Source organism: Sinocyclocheilus grahami, unplaced genomic scaffold (assembly GCF_001515645.1).
Source record: "Sinocyclocheilus grahami isolate Dianchi unplaced genomic scaffold, SAMN03320097.WGS_v1.1 scaffold734.1, whole genome shotgun sequence".
Taxonomy (NCBI): Eukaryota; Metazoa; Chordata; class Actinopteri; order Cypriniformes; family Cyprinidae; genus Sinocyclocheilus; species Sinocyclocheilus grahami.
The window spans coordinates 232815-256865 of NW_015505913.1; the positions used below are offsets into that span (position 1 = coordinate 232815).

Consider the following 24051-nt stretch of genomic DNA (forward strand, 5'->3'; position numbering starts at 1 on the left):
TTACAGGATCTACTGACACACACAGAGAACAGCTCAGAGAGCATCAGGAGAACCACACAGTACATTAAAGAGAAGATCAGAGATGGACATGGACTCTGCACTGAAAGATCAGAAAGTGCAGGTTTTACTGTCTGGTCCATAAGCAGCTGTAAATTTAAACTGTAAATAATGAAGCTCGTCAAACCTTTCTGGGTTCAGCCTAGTTTCTGGTTCTACATATAGCACATAATCCAGATCCCTGTGGTTAGTCAGCACCTCCAGGCAGTGTTTATGTAGGTTTCATTTTTACATACATAAAAGTTTCAGATGTGCATTTTGTTTCCTTTTACTCTTTTTCTTTTTTATTGAAATTTGGCATTGTGTGTACTGTTGGTCTATTGTCAGAATAAAACAGTAATAAATACAAAAGTTCTTTGACACTAACTCGCCACATGTCGTGTATTTACAGTGAAACCGCTCTGTAAGTAAGGCTTCGAGGGTGTGGAAACTGATTAGAGGTTACAAACACACTGACTAGGACTGGCACTTTTTTCATATAACAGTCTCCGCTCTTGATAGAAATAGTTAGAAATGTGAAGAACTCTAGTAGCTTGTATGTCTTTGCTGTCAGAGAGGAGACAGATTACTTTATAAGACACAACTGCAACATATTGATGAGATGAATGTCTCGAAGTGTCTAGAACATCCACAATTGCACAGACAAAAAGCTCAGGTAAATATTATTGGGTATTTAGTGTCTCAGTATCTCCGTTTACGAACTCAAAAATCATTCAGTAGTTCTCTTCAAGAGTCAGAAGAGTTATAAAAGCATAACAGAGGACAGTGGAACTGGTTTGTGGCGTGTGAATGAACAAAAGCATATGAACCGGTTCCTCCAGATGTCTTCCTGCAGTTTGATAACTGTAAATGTGCCTTCTAGATTTCGAGAGCAAATATGTTCTGCTGTCAGTAGTGTAAAAGTCAAACCAAGCATCTTTGATCAGAATCCGTGTGAACAACTTGAACCCGTTGCGAAATCTGCGTCACGACCACATTAATGCGCAATTCTCGATTGATTAGCTGCATTACTATTGAAAAGAGCTGTTTGTCCTGTCAATTTGCTCATTTATTAACTTTTAATTTATTTGTTCATCCCTCGAATAAATAACTTTAAACAATATGCTAGAGATAGAGGTCACAACACTGTTTTACCACAAAAACCCATCTGATGATCATTTAGCGCCCCCTTCTGGACAGAGACCGACCAGACAAGCACATGGGTTTTAATAAGAGATTACAAGACCTGGTCTGTTGATGATGAAAATGAACATTTGAAATTAAACTTCACAAACTGTTGGAACTTTTACATTGTTTCTTGTAGCGTGTATTACTTTCTAATACTTTAATTGAATCTCAGGATGGGCACTCGTGCACCGACAGGATCAGCGAGGTCTGTGAGGTTCACCTTCGCAGGACAAAATCATTTGAATGATGAATTACAATTTCTACTAAAGATATTAAAGGCTACATCAGAGCCTTATTTGTTTTACAGAAGTATGAAAAAAATCCACGAGAGCAAATACTGAGACAGAAACTGCAGATGGACAACAGACCATAAAGAGAGGAACCAAATCAACACAAGCAGTAACACAGTAACTGCTGCTCAATTAAATTTACAGCCTTGTGCTTTCGCACATGCCATTTTGTTCTTTTTAATGACACTCCTTATGTCTGCTTTTTTGATGAAACAGGAGGAGCAGACTGGAACTGACAGTAAAACACAGAAGCATCTTACACACAGCAACAGATGCGGACCATCTTCAGTCTCAATCCGATGGACTGAAGAGTGCAAACTGTCAGCTGGAGATACTGAGGTAACATTTTGAAGATTAATAATGATCGATCGCTGACAGTGTTCACCAGAGGCAAATCCGGCATAGACAGTAAAGGCATTCCTCATGCTGTTGTGCCTCTGAACACAGCTTTCGAGATGCATACTCACTATTGCTCCATCTGCAGAACTTGCCTGACCCTGCACGCTGTGTGCATCCCTTCTCGTGTTATAAATTAACCAAATCAATGTAATGGCAAAATAAAATGCTAAAAATTAGAATTGTTTCATGATTAAAAAATAATAATAAAAGCTGACAAATGAACTTTTTATACACTGTAGATTACCAGTGATTGGTTTAAGTGTGGAACCATCAGGATTTACATTTCAGAAAAATTAGATCAAAGGTAAAGGTATGCCTTGCATGTCATTTTTTGATATTGTGTGCGTTTATTGCACGGGACCAGAAGGGTTCAGGTTTTTTTCAGGGATTAGGAGTGATAGCAGAGTAAGAGCAATGTATTTAAGAAGGTCTGCCAATACATAATTTACTGATTTTATCATTTAATTGTGCAGTGTATGTTATATATGTATTTTTTTTTTATTCATAGTTTTAATATTTTAATAAATAATTAAAAATGGATCTTTCTCAGTGCTTCATAAAATAAGTAGTTAGACGTACAAAGTCTATTATGTTGTGATTCATCTCAAAAGTTGTTTGGTTTAGTTCATAGCTCAGAATTCTTAAAAAAATAAATGCAAAAAAAAAACACTATGGAGAAAATGAATGGGCAAATACTGAATTCAGAATAGCATACTGGCATACTAATATTTCTGGTCTGGTATATGGCAGAAATACCTTAGAAACTAGAAAGGTAGTGTGCTATCTGGTAACATGCAACAGTTGCTGTTGTGATATTTTTTTGCAATAGTGCTAAACACCCAGTCCAAACGCAACTTCAAAGCCAACTTCAAGATATTTAAAGCTTCTTGAACTCATCTCTGAAACATTGTTGTATTATAATACACTAAAACGTTATTTTACTATAATTAATTGTGATATATTGTAATTAGTTGGCTACAACTGTTAATCAAGATATGACAGAAAGTGTTTACTTTTACCACAACTTGCTATTGGAAAAAGCCTAGCGGGAGCTCGCATAGCCACTGAAATGTTAGCGGGATTATTCCATATACAGTAGGCCTATTTTTTATACTTGATAACCCTTTAGTTTATTCAAGTGTGCTATTAGTATACTTCTTTTAAACTAAAAAAATAGGAAAGTATACGTTTAGTCTACTTTTTATGTACTTCTCAGAAATGGGCTTTATGTACTTCTCAGAAATGGGCTTTATGTACTTCTCAGAAATATACTTAAAATGACATTTAAGTATACTTGACTTATAGCCTACTTAGAAAAAGTCTCAATATATTTGAGCTATACTTGTGCTTTCAATATTCTGTGTTTTCATTGTTATACTGTAGGGGGCGCTAGTACACATCTTCTGTACAGAATTTCCAAAAAACACAAGTGAAGAAGAAACCGAAACAACAGATGCTTCCACATGTATTCTAACACGATCATCAGACATAAAACAGCATCAAAACTGTGTAACGTTATGGAATAAAATATCGACCAATGAAGAGGTAATAATGACTGTCAAGCTTTGGGTTGTTGATCGACTCCATCTACGTTTTGAATATCTTTCTGAATCCAATTCATAGTCTTTTTTCAGCTTTTTGTTCAAAATGTGTTTTTTTTTTATTATTATTATTTATGAAACTTACCCACATTCAAGCGTTTTTAAAAAAGAATGCATGAAGCTAGAATAAAATGTTTTTGTTTACAAGCAGATCGTATACTTAATAGTATACTTTTATATACTAGAAAGTGGGCCAATTCCAATTCCTTGGCTTAGTACCAATGAGTATTGAAATAGTACACTTACAAGTATACTTGTCACGAATCCTGTCCATGGACTTCCGTTCAATCACCACCAGAGGTCACCCTTTCATTACATTGACTCTCTCGTGTCGTGTTCTCTCTATTAAAGCGTTCGCGGTGAGATTGTCCCGGTCACGCCTGCCGCATCCAGCACAAACGGGAATAGCGTTTCTCGTCCACAACAGAGTGCATCGTTAGGTGTCGGTGAATTGTTCGATCGAAGCGAAGGCCTGTGCTGTTGTCCGTCCCTGAGGCAGCGGTGTGTGCATTGTATGCAGCAGCAGCAGCAGCATCCGTGACAGCCGCATCTTCCATTGCTCTGTTGCTCTCTGCTGGGATCTTCTGCATCTTCACCAGCATCACGACAGCTGCCAAATTCTCTTCATATTAAACCGAATATCCGGTTTTGGCGAAGAGATAGTTTTTTTTTGTTTGTTTTTTTCTGTCGTACACATTTTGAATGCAGATGTGAACGCAGGCTTTTTATTCATAAATGCCAAACTGTGTTTCTAGTCGTTGTGTATTTGTGATGCAGGCCGTGAGTTCAGTCACGGAGACGTCCACGGTGGGTTTCCGCGCTGAGGGTCGCGGGTGCTGTTGATTATCAGTCATTGTTACGGATTTAACCCGGTTTTAAAGCGCTGCTCGGTTGGCGTGGACGGGGACGACGCGTTTGTTTTTGCCTGAACTCAAATTTTTATTTTTATTAATATGACTATTTTTTTATTTCAATGAAAATTGTCTGCCAGACAAGGATCGCCCTTTGTATGGTGGTGGACGGGGAGCGGCGCCAGACGGGATACAATATATATTTTTAGCTCAGTTCCTCATTATTAATTTTATAGCCTTTTCAGTGTTTAGTTTTCAATGAAAACCAGCAGTCCGCCAGAAGAGGATCCCCCTCAGCTCGCACTGCAATACCCTTGACGATCAACAGTTCGTCGCGTGAAGGCGAACCCCGCGCGATTATTAGTCGGAGCGGTGCGACATCGAGTCGCAGATTTCCCATAATGACTAATAAACCAGAACGATTGTCGCCTTCGCTCATGGATGCTCGTAATGTTATTTGGTAATTCGTCTTATGGACAGGGTCAGGAGACTGTATTCATATTGGATTATATCATTGCATGTGTTTATTATTCCTCCTGCGTGTTTGTGACTGAAGACGATCTGTAAAGTGGATTATTCCGATTTTCAATATCATGTTTTTGGCCATTTCATCGTCTGGAAAGATGGCAGCTGATTAAATTTTAATCTTGATGCATTCTGGCGACACGGGAGGAGAAGAGGAGAAGCGAGTGAATCGGGGAGGAGAGGGAGAGGAGAGGATGTAGGGTGGATACAGAAGGTAAGAATGAATGAGTGAACGACTGTCACACACACATTCTCATGCACATATCACTGTCCATACACCTTTACTTAGCCATTAATGAGCACATAGAACACAATTCTATCATTTTTTTTCATTAGCATTTAAAAATTTACAGAAATAAGATAAATAGGATGAATCAAGGTAAATTGGGACACCTTTTGCCATTGAGATGACCAAATGGCCCAATTATTCTTAATTTGCACTATACACACACACACACACACACATATATATGACTCATATTTACAACTGAGAACTGAATGCCCCCCAAAATATATATTTTACTTACTTACATCTGAGGACACACATACATATAGTAATATGCATCATTGTGCATACACATATCACTGTATGCACTCACACATAAGCGCACATTCTGCATGCTCAGACCTATATATCACACACACACACACACACACACACACACACACACACACACACACACGTTGTGGTCATATTTCATTGCATGTAAATTGAGTTACAGGCCAAAGGCGAGCCGTACGCTGCGGCGCGTGAGTGGTGTGTAAATGTGCTGGCGCCACTGACTGCTGGTGCATTCTGACAGACCTCCATCTCTCCATTCCTCCCCACCCAACATCTCCTCCATCTCCCGCACATGCCGTATCTTTCTCCTGCGCGATGCATGAGCCCCAACTATTGCATTTGGATAAGCTTTGAGTGAGCTAAATCTGGAAAAACACCCCTTCGTTTGTCTTCTTTGGGGAAATTATTCATAACTAAAACAAATAATGTTTTCATAATGTTGCCTTCTAAACATGGTGAATGTTTTCTTTTAAGGTTTGTGTTGATCTGTCTATTAGTACGTCTATGGTACAGTATGTCCCCTTTAGAAAGATAAGTGTGAGTTGCTTACCTACATTTTGAGGATAAATGTGTCTTCAGAAGTGAGCTGAATCTGACAAAACCGGGACATCAGAGGACATCGTCGGCTGGTGAAAAATATGTTAGTACTTATTTAAGCCCAATGTTTAGGTTTGGTTTTAGACCATATAAAAACAAAACGAGTCCTCTTTTGTCCCCAGTTGCGTAGTTAAGTGAATGTTTATGTGTTACTGTGTTTAAGAGGCAGATATATGGAGAAAGAAACGTGTGTTTAAAAAGGAGCATGTAATGATCTTGTGAACTCATGGATGGTTGAGCGAGCGAAGATTCAAATGCAAACATGCAAAAACACTGGTTACTAGTCAAAGCAAGTGGATGAAGAGCAGAAAATAATCTCATATGTCACTTCTGTTGTTGGCTTATTGGTATCACAGTATATCTATAGATTCTGCGGTGATAAAGAGGTTCTTGCAGCAGTAGAATCAACACAGATGTTTAGTCATAAATAGATAAATACGTAGACACAGGCCAATTGACCCCTGAGCTGGTGGCCATTCGTTTATCCTATACATTTGCGGTCATATTTATAGCGTTAGATAAATAGGTGTTATTTGTGTATCCTTCTTGTTTTGCCGTCTCAGCCATTTTGGTGTTCCTGTTAAAAATACTTTCTCTCACCCCAGTGTATCAGAAGCCATTTATAAGCTGATTTCCATGAGAATTGTAATCTGCTGTGCTTTCAAAGCATTAGTGTTTGGGAAACCTGTTTGAGAACAATCATTATTTTTGCAGTTTTTGGTGTTGCTTGAGCTGCACAAAGTCACCATCGGTTTAAATGTGTTAAGCTCTCATAATCAGTCTGTTTCCTTAGGGACAATCACATTAGATCGTTAGAGTGTCTCAAATGTCACTTGGCCAGTCTGGACTGTAATTTAGTCCAGAGTTATACAATCAAATTAAAACAGAGTGAAGAGTTGAAATAGGAGAATCATTATGAAGTCTCTTACCTATAGTGGTCAACAAAAATGGGTGTTTGTTAGAATAACTAATTGGCAGTGTTACTGCAATGTTAATCTTTTTGCTAGGCCTGCTGGTTTCTTCATTTTAATGCTTTTCTTGGTCTAAGTTGTCTTTAGTGGAAGCCTTACATTGGTGTATTTATTTATTTTCTAAGTAGCTGTGATATAATTGAGTCGAGCAGTCATTAACGAAAATAAACCTCTAGCTTTGACTGGATGCACGACCTGATCCATCTGTCTGTTTATTTGGCTATAATAATCAGTGTTCGTCAAGAGTTTGGACACATTTGCTCTTTTTTTTTTATTATGACTGTAATGCTTTTGCTTCACTATATTTTAATGTTCTCTTAATCTCACTAATGTCCAAATTGCCCATTTAAAGACATGTTAATGTAAAGATATTCATATTTATGTTTGACTGCAGAACTGCTGTTCATGCATTTAAGCAAAAGCCTTTAGTACAAAGGATTTTACAATTATGAGACACATAAATTCAGTCCGAACTTGTGATTGGAAGTATATAATATGCATACTTAGGATAGAATACAGTTTCATGATTGCAGGCATAAAATGCACATAAAATCTTGAAACTGATTATATATTTTGTTGTCATTATTTTGTTCTTCCGTCACAGAGAAAGGTATCAGCCAATGCTAATAATCGAAAAGTATTTTTCAATATATTATCTACCAAATGTCACGGATTAGTCACGAAAAACACAGAAGATCCAAGAGCAGCTTTATTAACTAGATCCAAACAATGATCCAAAAAACAGGGCAACAGGCAGAAAAACACAGAAGATCCAAGAGCAGCTTTATTAACTAGATCCAAACAATGATCCAAAAAACAGGGCAACAGGCAGAAAACAAGGGCAAAAGGTAATCCAACGCAGAGTAAAAGAAAACACGTAAGAGAAAACAATAATCCAGCAACCAAAAACTAAATGAGCATGGAATATATCAGGGTGAGCTAATAAGACTAAACACACAGCTGGAAACAATGAGAACTAATAGACAGAGCAAAGGGTGATGGGAAATGAAGTCCAGAACAAACTAAGATCCAAAAGGAGTGCCCTCTGGTGGCTATCATGGGCACTCCAGCAGATGGCTGTGACATGGCCCTCGCTTTAAGGAGTGGATTTCAGACACTCCAACAAAAGTCTACGAAATCCAGGAGGGAGGCGGAACAGAGGCGGATCAGGGGGAGGGATGGCGGGCCAGGCCCATGTAGAGGGCCTGGAGACCGAGATAGGCCAGGGTGCCTAGGTGGAGCAGGAGGCCAGGGCGGAGCCGGAAGGACTGACCAACGAGGCTCCGGCCAAACAGAAACCCAGACGAATAGCCAAGGCGGAACCAGAGGAACAGACCAGTGAGGATCCGGCCGAACAGCAACCCCGGCGGGCAACCAGGGCAGAGCAAGGAGCTTGGAAGGCAGCAAAAGGCGGCGCAGACGACCAGCTCTGCAGAGCTGACAAGGCAGATGAACCCCCTAGCGGCTCAGGCAGGACTGCAAAGAAGAGCACAGAGAGGTTAGTAACAGCCTTGATGGCTGTAACAGGACAGGCAGACAGCTCAGCAATGGTCTCCTTGACCGTAACAGGGCAGGCAGACAGTTCAACAACTGTCTCTTTGGCCATGACATGGCAGACTGAGAGTTCAGGAGTGGACGCCACTTCCCAGAGGGGAGCTGAAGCAGACGCAGCCACCTCGGGAGGTTCTTGGAAGGAACTGGAGTAGGCTCGGGAATGAACTCCTGGACTGGAGCGAGTTCATGAGTGGACTCTGAGGTCTCCCAGACTGGAGCGGGCTCTGTGGCAGGCTCCTGGGCCAACAAAGCAGAGAGCTTAGGTGGGGCCGGCAGGGCAAAGAGCTTGGCTGGAGCTGGCAAGGCAAGGAGCCTGGGTGGAGCCGGCAGGGCAAGGATCATGAGAGAGACAAAGAGAGCGGACTGATCAGTAACTTCTGGGACCACCAGAGTTGGGTCCTTCAAGATCACTGGACTTGGCCCCACAGGAGTCAGGTCCTCCAGGACCACCGGACTTGGCCCCACAGGAGTCGGGTCATCCAGGACCACCGGACTTGAGACAGACTCATAGACTGGTGCGGGCTCTGGAACAACTGGAGTGGACCTTGCTGTCCTCCTTCTCGACCTCCGCTTGAGCATGGGAATCGAAGAAGGGTCCTGGACTTGACTAGACGAGGGAGGTGGGGATGGGACTGTCCCTACAAGTGGATGCTGGTGGTGGTGAATTACCCTCCCCTCCGTGCGGAGCTGCAAATACCTAGAGAAGTTCCAAAAGTCCATTGACTTAATCTGCTCCATCTCCCATTGCAGCAGGGGTTCGTCCAGACAGAGATTAAAAATGTCCTTAATGTCCGCATTCTGGCATTCCAGCCTCTCTGCCTTTGTCCAGAACCTCCGCACCTCCACTCCCTGTTGGCGAAGCATCGCCAAATCTCGGAGACCAACTTGTCTCTCCAGAGTCTTGTCTCTCATGCTGCTGGATCAATAACAGCTGAATTATTTGGTCACAGATTACTCACGAAAAACACAGAAGATCCAAGAGCAGCTTTATTAACTTGATCCAAACAATGATCCAAAAAACAGGGCAACAGGCAGAAAACAAGGGCAAAAGGTAATCCAACGCAGAGTAACAGAAAACACATAACAGAAAACAATAATCCAGCAAACCAAAAACTAAATGAGCATGGAATATATCAGGGTGAGCTAATAAGACTAATGACACACAGCTGGAAACAATGAGAACTAATACACAGAGCAAAGGGTGATGGGAAATGAAGTCCAGAACAAACAAACTAAGATCCAAAAGGAGTGCCCTCTGGTGGCTATCATGGGCACTCCAGCAGATGGCTGTGACACCATACTACTGTATCACAGCAATCTTTAATCCTGCTTTTCAGCTTCATTAGAAAAAAGCAATGTGAACAGACTGCCGTGTATTTTTGGTAAAGCGTGCATGTGAGCACATGTTTGTTTTTGTGATTTTGTTTTTGTTTCATTAAAATGTTTTGTCTTTTGTTTTTATTTGAGTTCATCAGTCCCTCTTATTTATCACCAATCAATCAATTCCTGAATCAATTTTAAAAAATTCTCATTGAATATCCTGTTTCTCTTGGAAACATTACGGAACTAAAATAGATTGCAAATATAGTTTGATGTTGACTTTCAGATAGACTGCAGCGGTGTATTCTTCTGTTTTCCAGTCTCATGCGTGTGTGTGTGTGTGTGTGCGCGCGTGCGCATGTGTGTGTGTGTGCGTGTGTGTTGTGTACAGCGCTGATGAGAGTGGTGTGTTTGTTTATGTCTCTGACACAGAGGGTGAATTCAGAACAGAGGAGTTTTCTCAGCATGAGGGTGAATTATAGCAATTACTCTAGACTGATTATTACACACAATCACACACGCGTGCACGTGCAGATGCTCTGATGTGTCGGGGAAACTCTCCAGATGAAGCTCTGCACTGTTGTGTTTGATTCTCGCTGCTCCAGTTGCTAGTGCTCGACAAACGCAGGTTTTGATCACAACAGTGAATTTGTGCACACCGACACACGAAGACATGAATATACACTGGTTTATCTCACAACACACTTGCATGAACCGCTTCTGTTATCTGTGAGAGTGCAACACAGCCGGACTTTAATTAGACTTTGACATTTAATTACACTTGAAGGCAAATTCATCTTTAATAGACATAGAATAACATTTGTGTCTCATGAATGTTTTCGAAGATACATATAATGGATCTTCCATTTTACTCAGATTGATTAAACCTTAATTGAATTAAACCTTACTAAAATGTATTCTGCTTGAGGATAAACCCTGGACAGAGAAGATATGATTTGTTTTTCTCTGCATGACTTGCACTAATTAGTTTAGTTTATATTCTGACAGTGAAAATGAAAATTGCGTTATTTATGGAGTGTGTGTATACAATTTTAATTCCAGATGTGAGAGTCTGGTTAATGCATGATACATTTAATATAGTCTGAATATATTAAACTGAACCCGGGTTATTGTAGTTAACTAAACTAAACAAAAACTAAAAAAACATGTTAATTACTTGAAATAATATAATTATATATAAATTAAAGAAAAAGCTAATAAAAATTACAAAATACAACAAAAAATTACTAATACTTTAACTAAAATTTGAACGAAAATGGAAAATATAGAAATAAAAACAATTTCAAAATATTTATAAAAACTACAATAGTACCTCAGTGATTCTAAAATAACTCTGCACTGAACGACCCATATTGTTGACCACACATTTAAAAAAATAATTATTCATAATTGTTTTTAATAATTAATAATGTGTTTTTCTCTTGTGTGTGTGTGTGTGTGTGTGTGTGTGTGTGTGTGTGTCTGTTATCTGTGAGAGTGCAACACAGCCGGACTTTAATTAGACTTTGACATTTAATTACACTTGAAGGCAAATTCATCTTTAATAGACATAGAATAACATTTGTGTCTCATGAATGTTTTCGAAGATACATATAATGGATCTTCCATTTTACTCAGATTGATTAAACCTTAATTGAATTAAACCTTACTAAAATGTATTCTGCTTGAGGATAAACCCTGGACAGAGAAGATATGATTTGTTTTTCTCTGCATGACTTGCACTAATTAGTTTAGTTTATATTCTGACAGTGAAAATGAAAATTGCGTTATTTATGGAGTGTGTGTATACAATTTTAATTCCAGATGTGAGAGTCTGGTTAATGCATGATACATTTAATATAGTCTGAACCCGGGTTATTGTAGTTAACTAAACTAAACAAAAACTAAAAAAACATGTTAATTACTTGAAATAATATAATTATATATAAATTGAAGAAGTGTGTGTGTGTGTGTGTGTGTGAGAGAGAGAGAGGGTGTGTCAGTCTCCAGTGTTTTGCCAGTGCTAAAGTAGAAGGTGTTATTTGTGCAAGTCACTGAGCCATTAGGGATCCTGTGTGTGTGTGTGTGTGTGTGTGTGTGTGTGTGTGTGTGTGTGATCATGAGGGAGCGAGTGAGACAGATGCATGAGAAACAGTGACTCATGAGCTCTGATGGATAGACAGATGGAGTTGTCTGACATTAAGTTTCACACTTTCACATGGGTCACAGGTGTGAGTGATGTGTATGTCATGTGATTGATGCCTGTGACGTCATACTGAGTACGTTTGACAAGAAAATACAATTTACAAAAATGCAATGTTTAATTGAATGTCTTACTTGCCATTTCTTTGTAATTATTTGTGAAATTTACTAGCAATTTCTGAGTAAAAATCCTACACCAGATTTTTGTCAGTGCACCTGTTGAACCATAAACAGGTGACGATGTCTTGTTATAATGCAGTAATTCTGTGTGTTTGTGTCCTGTGGAGACGCTTCAGCACACAGGCTGGCGATTGGCTGATCTTCAGCTGTCCGTCCGTGTTTTGGCTGCTTCACTTCATTCAGTGACAGAGACAAACTCTGTGTTTGAGGGTGTTGATGGCGTCTGAAGTGTGACGCTTGTGTCTAGACTGATCAATGGTACAGGGCTCTCTCTTTCTCTCTCTGTGTGTGTGTGTGTGTGTGTGTGTGTGTGAGAGAGAGAGAGAGTGTGTGTGTGTGTGTGTGTGTGTGTGAGAGAGAGAGAGAGTGTGTGTGTGTGTGTGTGTGTGTGTGAGAGAGAGAGAGAGTGTGTGTGTGTGTGTGTGTGTGTGTGAGAGAGAGAGAGAGTGTGTGTGTGTGTGTGTGTGTGTGTGAGAGAGAGAGAGAGTGTGTGTGTGTGTGTGTGTGTGTGTGAGAGAGAGAGAGAGTGTGTGTGTGTGTGTGTGTGTGTGTGAGAGAGAGAGAGAGTGTGTGTGTGTGTGTGTGTGCGGTTTGTATGTAGCCAACTTTATTTAGTCTGTATCGTGTTTCTGATTTCCATACGGCGGTGGGGATCTAAATGTCTGTCCTCTTCATTTGTTTAGAATCAGTCAGTATGAATGTGTGTGTTTATAGCTACTTAACCATATTTAAGGGCTAGATTTGTACCAGATGTGAGCTAAATCTGACAAAGCCTGCTTTTGAGGATGCCCCATTTGTAAAAACAGTATAAAAATATATATTTAAATTGTAAAAATGTAAAGTTTTCTGTTAGTGTTTGGGTTAGGTGATAGTATTTAGAACTAGCTGTGTATAAAATCAATAGAAGTCTATGCAGTGTCCCCATTTAGATAGATGAGGAAGTGTGTGTGTGCTATTCCTATTATATTTATCCAGTGATTATATATGAGTTATAAGATTATGATTCCAGTGTTACTGCTTACACCATTTTTAGGGTTGTCTTTTGACAAAAATGTCTTTTAAATTTTGTCAATTCGGTCCATTTTACACTCATTTAAGTGGCATATAATTTTTGTTGACAATAATATGTAAAAAATAGAAACTTTCTAAACGTTAACAGATCAAATTTTAACCATCGATTAATCATAAAAAAATATTTATAAATGTAAAAACATTGATTAATTATAAAACATGTTTGTAAATAATTTTAATTAATAAAAATATGTATAAATTATTTACATTTATAATTTATAGAAGATTTATCAACATAAATTATAACTTGAAAAAAGCCGAGATTGTAATAAGAGCACATCAACTTTTATTATCTGTTGTTTAGAGGCTAATGTGAATTACATACTTTGCATGAACATTTTCTAAAATGTTTCTTCCGAAATCATTGGTAATATATTGTATTGCATTGCTAGACATTGATCAGGAGTCTGATGTGAAGCAGAGCCACTTATTATACGGCTGCTTAGTGAATTAATAAATAAAAATGGACGTAAACGATTGATTTGAGTCTAAATGATTGTATTATGTGAGAAGAAAGAGAGTGGAGTGATAAAAGAGACATGAAACTAGCACAGTGATGAAGGAAATCCAATGAAGTACAACTGTATACGATCACAGACCAGCGTTTCTAACATCTGTTATCAGTGATTGGAGTGTAATGCATACGGCCGCACTGAAGCCTGTGGCTGGATTTTAGCTCTGGTCCTGGTGCGAGTCGCTGCGCCTGGGGAAACGCTCCTGATAAATCGTCTGATTCCGCCTCCTGGGACCGGAGTATTTTTGTAGCACCATCAATAGAGACGGAGCCCGCAGGGGGTTCACACACAGCACTGCTAACAGTGAAAGAGAAATGAGACATAGATCATAGCAGGACAAAACCAGCCTGGACGCACAGAGCAGAGAGAGAAACACAAATGAGCGAGAGATGTGAATCGCCTCGGCCGCCGCAGCCCTTATTTCAGCGTTGCCATGGCGACTGTACATCGAGAGATGGCCGCCGACCGATCAATGTGTGTGCAAGATCCGGAATTACTGATCCTTAAATAATAATTTTCCCAGATGGACTGGAGAGGTGTGGATTATTGTGATGTTTTTATCAGCTCTCATTCTGACGGCACCCATTCACCGCAGAGCATCCATTGCTGAGACACTGATGCAATGCTACATTTCTACAAACCTGATGAAGAAGCAAATGCATCCTAATCTTTGGCAGCAAATAGACAAGATACCTTGGATACATTGGTATATTTGATTGTGCTTTCAGGATTATATTTTACAGATATATCCACCCGTAAACCTGTATATGAGGAATGAGTCTATATGATATTGTGACTGTATTTCATTTGACTGAGGCTGCAGGTTTGAGCTCAATCCTCACACGAAACAGCAGTTTCGAGCCGTTCAGTTGCTCTTTCGTCTGATGTTGTGATCATGTGCGTCGGCAGCAGCTCCCGCTATGACAGTATTGGAGCCTGATGATCAATAGACGCATCAATAAACACAGAGATCATATTAGTATGAGCACTGACCTTCTTCACTGCAATTAAAACGCATTATCCTCTTGAGTGAATGTAAATGACAAACTAAATATGAATGTGAAGAGCGTGACGCAAATCTGATTTACTAACGTGAACCAATCAGCTTAGATGCAACAGTCGGAGAGTCATTTCATTATATAAGAAGTTATATAATATTGTAAAACATGCTGATTGCAAGTAGTGTGTTTGTGTGTTTGGCTATGAGAAAACTTATTTTTGTTGTGACCTTAGACTAAGCCAGTGCTGAAGCAGGAGTTTTCGGCTGTACTCTCCTCTCATCTCATTCTTGACCGTTACCCGGCGTGTGTTTCTCTGTAATGCCATCAGACTGAATCAGGTCTCTCTGTCACTAATTCTCCTGATGTCCCGTCTGTCTCTGCAGGTTCAGCTGACGTTACAGGAGACTGCCCCGCCCCTTTCATCTTGTCCGTACCTCTGTCGTTGCCATGGCGCTGTCACTCTGGTTACTGTGGATGTGTCCTGTGTTGCTTAGCAACATCGCTCCCTCTGAACAAGGTGAGTTCTGCATCCTAAAACGCCTGCCGTTCTGTCATGACCCAGACTCCGCCCCCTCAGACCCTGGAGCAATTCTATTGGCTGAAAGAGCATTTGATGTGTTTTATTCGGTGCATAAGTAAAAATCCTTCAATATCATGGGTTTAAGCATATGCATATGACTAACATCACTATTTCGTATTTTGAATACAACATTTCAAGGGCTTAGCTTCAGTCGCTCTACTTTATTCCTCTGTAGATGCACCTGTTGAATATTAATAAATCACTGATTCTTGAGACGTGAGGCAGAATACAATCACATGATCTTGTTGAGCCGCAGACAGATGTTGAGTGTGAGAGAGAAGCCCGTCAGGATACTGTGTGTCTGTGATCATCAGGGCTGAGTCGAGCGGCGATGCCCTTCGGTCTGATGAGGAGAGAGCTGGCGTGTGAGGGATACCCCATCGAGCTGCGCTGCCCAGGAAGTGATGTCATCATGATCGAGACGGCCAACTACGGCCGCACCGACGACAAGATCTGCGACGCCGACCCCTTCCAGATGGAGAACGTGCAGTGCTACCAGCCAGACGCGTTCAAGATCATGTCACACAGGTACAGATCCAACACAAACTCCAGCATTCAGATCCAGATTCTGTCAGCTACTAATCACTGTAGGAAGAGTAACACTGGTGTGTTTTGTCAACTTGAATTTATTCATTCACTAATGCAAAATGACTCATTCAGCCGACAAATTCATCAAGGCAACTACCGATTTCTTGTTTAACTAACACAATAAATTGATCTGTAATTTTGGAAGCCATATATATGTGTGTGTGTGTGTGTGTGTGTGTGTGTGTGTGCGTGAGTGTGTGTGTGTGTGTGTGTGTGAGAGAGTGTGTGTGTGTGTGTGTGTGTGGGTGTGTGAGTGTGTGTGTGTGTGTGTGAGAGAGTGTGTGTGTGTGTGTGTGTGTGGGTGTGTGAGTGTGTGTGTGTGTGTGTGAGAGAGTGTGTGTGTGTGTGTGTGTGTGGGTGTGTGAGTGTGTGTGTGTGTGTGTGAGAGAGTGTGTGTGTGTGTGTGTGTGTGGGTGTGTGAGTGTGTGTGTGTGTGTGTGAGAGAGTGTGTGTGTGTGTGTGTGTGTGGGTGTGTGAGTGTGTGTGTGTGTGTGTGAGAGAGTGTGTGTGTGTGTGTGTGTGTGGGTGTGTGAGTGTGTGTGTGTGTGTGTGAGAGAGTGTGTGTGTGTGTGTGTGTGTGGGTGTGTGAGTGTGTGTGTGTGTGTGTGAGAGAGTGTGTGTGTGTGTGTGTGTGTGGGTGTGTGAGTGTGTGTGTGTGTGTGTGAGAGAGTGTGTGTGTGTGTGTGTGTGTGGGTGTGTGAGTGTGTGTGTGTGTGTGTGAGAGAGTGTGTGTGTGTGTGTGTGTGTGGGTGTGTGAGTGTGTGTGTGTGTGTGTGAGAGAGTGTGTGTGTGTGTGTGTGTGTGGGTGTGTGAGTGTGTGTGTGTGTGTGTGAGAGAGTGTGTGTGTGTGTGTGTGTGTGGGTGTGTGAGTGTGTGTGTGTGTGTGTGAGAGAGTGTGTGTGTGTGTGTGTGTGTGGGTGTGTGAGTGTGTGTGTGTGTGTGTGAGAGAGTGTGTGTGTGTGTGTGTGTGTGGGTGTGTGAGTGTGTGTGTGTGTGTGTGAGAGAGTGTGTGTGTGTGTGTGTGTGTGGGTGTGTGAGTGTGTGTGTGTGTGTGTGAGAGAGTGTGTGTGTGTGTGTGTGTGTGGGTGTGTGAGTGTGTGTGTGTGTGTGTGAGAGAGTGTGTGTGTGTGTGTGTGTGTGGGTGTGTGAGTGTGTGTGTGTGTGTGTGAGAGAGTGTGTGTGTGTGTGTGTGTGTGGGTGTGTGAGTGTGTGTGTGTGTGTGTGAGAGAGTGTGTGTGTGTGTGTGTGTGTGGGTGTGTGAGTGTGTGTGTGTGTGTGTGAGAGAGTGTGTGTGTGTGTGTGTGTGTGGGTGTGTGAGTGTGTGTGTGTGTGTGTGAGAGAGTGTGTGTGTGTGTGTGTGTGTGGGTGTGTGAGTGTGTGTGTGTGTGTGTGAGAGAGTGTGTGTGTGTGTGTGTGTGTGGGTGTGTGAGTGTGTGTGTGTGTGTGTGAGAGAGTGTGTGTGTGTGTGTGTGTGTGGGTGTGTGAGTGTGTGTGTGTGTGTGTGAGAGAGTGTGTGTGTGTGTGTGTGTGTGGGTGTGTGAGTGTGTGTGTGTGTGTGTGAGAGAGTGTGTGTGTGTGTGTGTGTGTGGGTGTGTGAGTGTGTGTGTGTGTGTGTGAGAGAGTGTGTGTGTGTGTGTGTGTGTGGGTGTGTGAGTGTGTGTGTGTGTGTGTGAGAGAGTGTGTGTGTGTGTGTGTGTGTGGGTGTGTGAGTGTGTGTGTGTGTGTGTGAGAGAGTGTGTGTGTGTGTGTGTGTGTGGGTGTGTGAGTGTGTGTGTGTGTGTGTGAGAGAGTGTGTGTGTGTGTGTGTGTGTGGGTGTGTGAGTGTGTGTGTGTGTGTGTGAGAGAGTGTGTGTGTGTGTGTGTGTGTGGGTGTGTGAGTGTGTGTGTGTGTGTGTGAGAGAGTGTGTGTGTGTGTGTGTGTGTGGGTGTGTGAGTGTGTGTGTGTGTGTGTGAGAGAGTGTGTGTGTGTGTGTGTGTGTGGGTGTGTGAGTGTGTGTGTGTGTGTGTGAGAGAGTGTGTGTGTGTGTGTGTGTGTGGGTGTGTGAGTGTGTGTGTGTGTGTGTGAGAGAGTGTGTGTGTGTGTGTGTGTGTGGGTGTGTGAGTGTGTGTGTGTGTGTGTGAGAGAGTGTGTGTGTGTGTGTGTGTGTGGGTGTGTGAGTGTGTGTGTGTGTGTGTGAGAGAGTGTGTGTGTGTGTGTGTGTGTGGGTGTGTGAGTGTGTGTGTGTGTGTGTGAGAGAGTGTGTGTGTGTGTGTGTGTGTGGGTGTGTGAGTGTGTGTGTGTGTGTGTGAGAGAGTGTGTGTGTGTGTGTGTGTGTGGGTGTGTGAGTGTGTGTGTGTGTGTGTGAGAGAGTGTGTGTGTGTGTGTGTGTGTGGGTGTGTGAGTGTGTGTGTGTGTGTGTGAGAGTGAGTGTGTGTGTGTGTGTGTGTGTGTGTGTGTTTGATTTGGAGGGATTCTGTTGGTCTAAAATGGGTTTTCATGTAGTTTCTCAGTATTTGAGACTCAAAAGGTCCCAATAAATGGAAAATATATATTTGATTTTTTACAGTATACATATAATTTGGGACAAAACTGTCTCCAGAAGTGAGCTAGATTTGAGACAGCCTGTCTTTGGAGTAATGTGAGGATGTTCTCATTTCACAAAATGGTTTTACTATAAGTGAAAATAATGTGTTAGTCATAATGATTAGCTTTATGTAAAGACACTGTAAGTACTGTATATGATATGTGCTCATTTATCCTGAGTGCACACACACACACGTGTGTTTGAATGAGATTATGTGTGTGTTTGAGTGTTTTGGCGTCAGTGTGTCTCCCCAGTGTTTGAGCAGCTGCTGTTTCCTAGAAGAACAAATCAATGTGACTTCACTCTATCCATTTCCACAGAGAGAGAGAGAGAGATGAGCAGATCTTCTTCATTGAGTTGAGCTGATGTGAGATCAGTCACACGATCTCAGTCTGAAGCGTCTCTCAGACGTTCTCACCCGTCATCATCAGTCTGCTGGCTATTGACATCTCTGGCGACTCCTCTCCTCTGTGTGGCTGTTGAGCAGTGCGAGACAATAGCAGTACAGCACTGATGGTCATGTGTGTGTGTTTCAGGTGTAATAACAGGACCCAGTGTGTGATGACCGTGTGTGTGTGTTTCAGGTGTAATAACAGGACCCAGTGTGTGATGACTGTGTGTGTGTGTGTGTTTCAGGTGTAATAACAGGACCCAGTGTGTAGTCGTCGCCGGGGCAGATGTGTTTCCTGACCCCTGTCCTGGCACTTACAAATACCTGGAGATCCAGTATGAGTGTGTCCCTTACAGTGAGTAACACACACACACTCTCTCTCACACATACATATATCTTTTTACATTTATATTTATTTTTTACATTTTCTGTTGTCACTTTCATTAATTTAAAGCTATTTAATTTGTTGAAAAACTATTTAATTTTGTTTATTATTTAATTTAGTTAATTTTAAAATTTAGTTAATTTTTAGTTTTGGTAATTTTGTCATGTTTTTGTCATTGTATCATTGTATCATGTCAATTTTTTAACATGTCTGTATGGTTTTTATTATTTTTATTTATTAATTTTAGTTTATTTAATTGCAATTTTTTTAGTACTTCAAAGTAATTTTAGTACTTTTATGTAACAATTATTTTTAGTTTATTATAGTTAGCTATAATAGTCCTAATAATAAGCTTATACACACACAGGCAAATTACACACACATAACCACACAGCACATTTTTTCGACATTTTCTATTTTTCCTCTCCTCTCCTCTCCTCTCTTCTCCTCCTCTCCTCTCCTCCTCTCCTCTCTTCTCCTCTCCTCTCCTCCTCCCCTCCTCTCCTCTCTCCTCTCCTTGTCTCCTCTCTCCTCTCCTCCACTCCTCTTCTTTTCTCCTCTCCTCTTCTCGTCTCATCTCTCATCCTCTCCTCTCTTCTCCTCTCCCCTCCTCCTCTCCTCTCTTCTCCTCCTCTCCTCTCCTCTCCTCTCCTCCTCTTCTCTTCTCTTAAGCCTTGTTTATACTGTCGTTTCATGTCGTTTTGAAACGATAACCCAGTGGCATTATTTTTGTTTCATGTTTTCCGTTTACACCATAATACTCTGCAATTACATTTAAACACACGTTACATTTCATAAAGATGCTTTTGATTTTACAAAATAAAAAATTAACAAGATCTTTGCGTATATTTACAATGATATCAAACTTGAGTTTTCTGTTTTGACCTTATTATTCAGTTTATCGAAGTTACATGATACACAACATTTTTATATGTATGTACACTGAACAAAATTATAAACGCAACACATTTGTTTTTGCCCCCTATATAAGAATTTATCTATATATATATATTAGCAAGCTCTTCAAGTATATTTATGATGATGCCAGATTTTGTTTTCATTGTTTTGAGCTTTTTATTCAGTTTACTAAAGGTAGTATAGAAATATGTAATGGAAACATGTTTATATAAATACATACACACACACACAGACTGAACAGTTTTTATATAAAAAGACAAATGTATATAATAATTATAAAATGTCTTGTCAGAGATTTTTATATAAAAAAAATCAGCTTTTGCTTATTCTTTAGATGCTTTTTTTCATAGTATAAAAGGTCATTTATCTTTGCAAACATGAACAGACACAGTGAACATATGCTGTGTTTTTAGCATTATTTGCAGTGGTTTTCTGCTGCCTCAGTCGTACAGGCGCACCTGCTCTAATGAAGAGTAAGAAGTATAAACCAGGCTTTTCTGTTCTGTTCTCGTCTCTCCTCTCCTCTGCTGTCATCACTCCTGTCTTCACCTCCTCCCTGTGTTTGCGTTCTTCCTCCCTCAGTCGCTCCTCTCTCCACTCCTCCGGTGGGTGTAGTGCTGTTGGGCTGGGGTGTGTTTTCTGTCTCCTCCTGCAGAGTCACTCTCGTCTCTGTTTGCTCTTTCAGTGCGGAGCAACGCGCGGCTAACAGACGCACTCATTCACCCGCTCATTCATTGATTCCCTTCTTCTGTTTGCAGTGCATCATGAGACGCTGCTCGTTCCTCATTGTAGCTGAACTGCAGCTCAAAATAAAGTGTGATGAAATTTTGATTGCTGGTGCAAATTAAAGATGTAATTTTTTTAGGTTCCTCATGCACAGGGGGTTTGCTGAGCGCTGCACACTGATGCTTTCATTTCTGCCTTTATACAGGATAATCACGTCACCGACGTGTGTGTGTGTGTGTGTGTGTGTGTTTGCATGAGTTTCCTCCGTCTGAAGGGACCCGACTGTGTGTGACGCTGCTGAACCTCTCGAGGAAACGTGTGTGTTTGTGTTGGACTTTCTCTCATGTAAAGGCCTATTCACACCATTGTTGGATGTTGTTGTGCTCAGTCAGTGTTATTATCGTTAACTCGAGCTGAAACTAAAACTAGCAAAAACATTTACGTTAAGTGAGATAAAAGAAATGATGTTTGAAATAAAATAAAATATAGACAAAATTTCGGTTATATTTTCAATAGATATTTCTAAGCATTTTAATTTCATTTAACTTGAAGTAATGAAATGATTAGAACTAAAACTGAAAATATCTAAACTGAGAAAAAGAAAATAATAAAAACTAAATTGACATTAAAATGACAAACTTAAACTTAAAACTAAAATTGAATAACTAAAAATAACTCAAATATAAGATAAAAAATAATAAAAAATTACTAAAACTTAAAACACATTAAATTATTGAAAATAAAAAATGGAAATAACTAAACAAATACTAAGATTAAAATAATAAAAATGCAAAATAGACATTTAAAAAATACTCAAATTGACAAAATCACAAAACTAAACTTGAATTAAAGTTAAAGTGAAATTACTAGAACTAAAACTTAAAATAACTGCACTAAAACTGAGAAATATTGAAAATTAAATAGCAAATTAAACAAACAAAAAACAAAGCTAATGAACCTGTTAAAAACACAGCAGAATTAGCAGGCTTAAACTAAATAATGATACTAAAATTACCGTGCACAATAATATGCAGCAAAATGAATTCAGAAAACAGCACAACCATCAGTGGCTTTCATAGACCATTCGTGGTTTTTAAAATGGATACAACTTGATAAAAGTACGCAGTGTTCAGTTACAGCAAATTCATTAGCTGGCCTCCCTGATCGAGGACACAGTGCCTGACACGCAGCAGTAATGAATGCTCTGTTTATTGCACAACAACAGCTTTTATGATTCTGTGTGTCGATCTAATGCATGTTTGATCATGTTCCTGAAGGAATGAGGGAAGCAAAGGAATTGAATGTAGTTGTTGAGTTTGTCATTTCCGGCTGTGGTGTGAATAGGTCCGTGTGAATGTGACTGTCTCTAATAATCTCCTGTTCTCCGCAGCCACCGCGCTGAATGTGTGGGTTTGTTTGGGTGGGGGCGGGTGGAGGGATGGAGAGTGGACAGAGTGATCGAGGGCAGATAGAAGAACGCCTAATGAACATTCAGAATGCTTCAGATTATTAAATCCATCACACCAGCAATTGGTGGTGTTTGAGGCGTAGCTAGTTCCTGTCCCTTACCCTACCATACCATCACTCTCTCTCTCTCTCTCTCTCTCTCTCTCTCTCTCTCTCTCTCTCTCTCCTTCTCTCGCTCGCTCGCCCTCTCCTTCTCTCTCTCTCACTCGCTCTCCCTCTCCTTCTCTCTCTCTCTCTCTCTCTCTCTCTCTCTGTTGCAATATATTTTCACCTTTCTGCTCTTTTGTCTTTCTCCCTCATGTGTTTCTCCTTCTGTCTCATGTCTAATAAATTTCACTTGACCTTTAAGCTTGAAAAGAAATGGAAGACTCTGCTGTTGAACTGAAATGTCTCTTTTTTCTCTCTTCTGTGCACCTTCTGCCTGTCTCTCTCTCTCTCTCTCTCTCTCTCTCTCTTCATTTATACCTCTCTCCCCTTCTCTATTTCAACGCTTGAATAGAAGTGGACCAAAAAGGTAAAGACCATGTTAACGCCGCAGTTCCTCTCTCCTGTCTCTCCTCATCTTGTCTCTCTCTCTCTCTCTCTCTCTTTCTGTCTCTCTCTTTTCTCCCTGGCCCTTGTGATGTGCTCTAGTTTGATGCAGCTCCTTCATTTTCCTCCTTCTCTTGTTCACGCACCTTACAAACACCAGGAAGAACCTCCTCTCTCTTTTCTTTCTCTCTCTCTCACACACACGCACACACTTGTTTTCCGCTCTCCCTTTTGATTTGCTTGCTGTTCGAAGCTCATTTATCCTCAGATCCAAACGACACACACGTCTCTGTTCATCCCTTTGCTTCCCTCAGGACCGACCTGTTGTCATTTGTTTAGCGTTTTAAAAGAAAACTCCTCCTTCTCTTTTAGTAACTGTGTGCACATGCCGTGTTCCTGAAGAGCTTGACCTGAGTGTGTGGTGTGAAGTGATTGACAGTTCTCCCAGCCAATCCCTGTCCTCTGTGTGAACTAACCCGCATCTCATTGGCTCCAAAGGTTCCTGTAGCCCCGCCCCCTCTCTCATGTGACTCTACCTCAAAAACCAAAACTGAAATGTAGCAAATCAGTTTATGACAGCAAACAAACAATCTAACTACCTGTCTATCTATCTATCTATCTATCTATCTATCTATCTATCTATCTATCTATCTATCTATCTATCTCTCTGTCTATCTAGCTATCTATCTCTCTGTCTGTCTGTCTGTCTATCTATCTATCTATCTATCTATCTATCTATCTATCTATCTATCTATCTATCTATCTATCTATCTATCTGTCTATCTATCTATCTATTTGTCCATCTATCTGTCTGTCTACCTGTCTGTCTGTCTGTCTGTCTGTCTTTTGTCTTTCTACCTATCTTTGCTTGCACACACTCTTATAATGGCAATGTATTTTCATCTTTTTAGAATGAAATCTCTCTTTCTCACACACACAGGCAATCATGATTCAGCAATAGGTAGTGTAAGACGTGTGTATAGGTGTGTGTGTGTGTGTGTGTGTGTGTGTGTGTGTGTGTGTGTGTGCGTGCGCGTG

General features: G+C 40.7%; 2 protein-coding genes across 4 annotated transcripts in view; one reads left to right on the forward strand and one right to left on the reverse strand.

The window, feature by feature from the left end:
* Positions 1-24051, reverse strand: part of LOC107560584 (zinc finger protein 501-like) — a 176198-nt gene that overhangs the window by 86644 nt on the left and 65503 nt on the right. The window lies entirely within an intron of this gene.
* LOC107560572 (adhesion G protein-coupled receptor L1-like) overlaps positions 3847-24051 on the forward strand; it is a 33335-nt gene continuing 13130 nt past the window's right edge. The window contains exons 1-5 of the mRNA XM_016244791.1: positions 3847-5104; positions 15247-15380; positions 15758-15971; positions 19232-19341; positions 22982-22996. Coding sequence (XP_016100277.1) covers positions 15311-15380; positions 15758-15971; positions 19232-19341; positions 22982-22996 — 409 coding nt within the window. The 5' untranslated portion in view covers positions 3847-5104; positions 15247-15310. The remainder of the gene's footprint in view (positions 5105-15246; positions 15381-15757; positions 15972-19231; positions 19342-22981; positions 22997-24051) is intronic.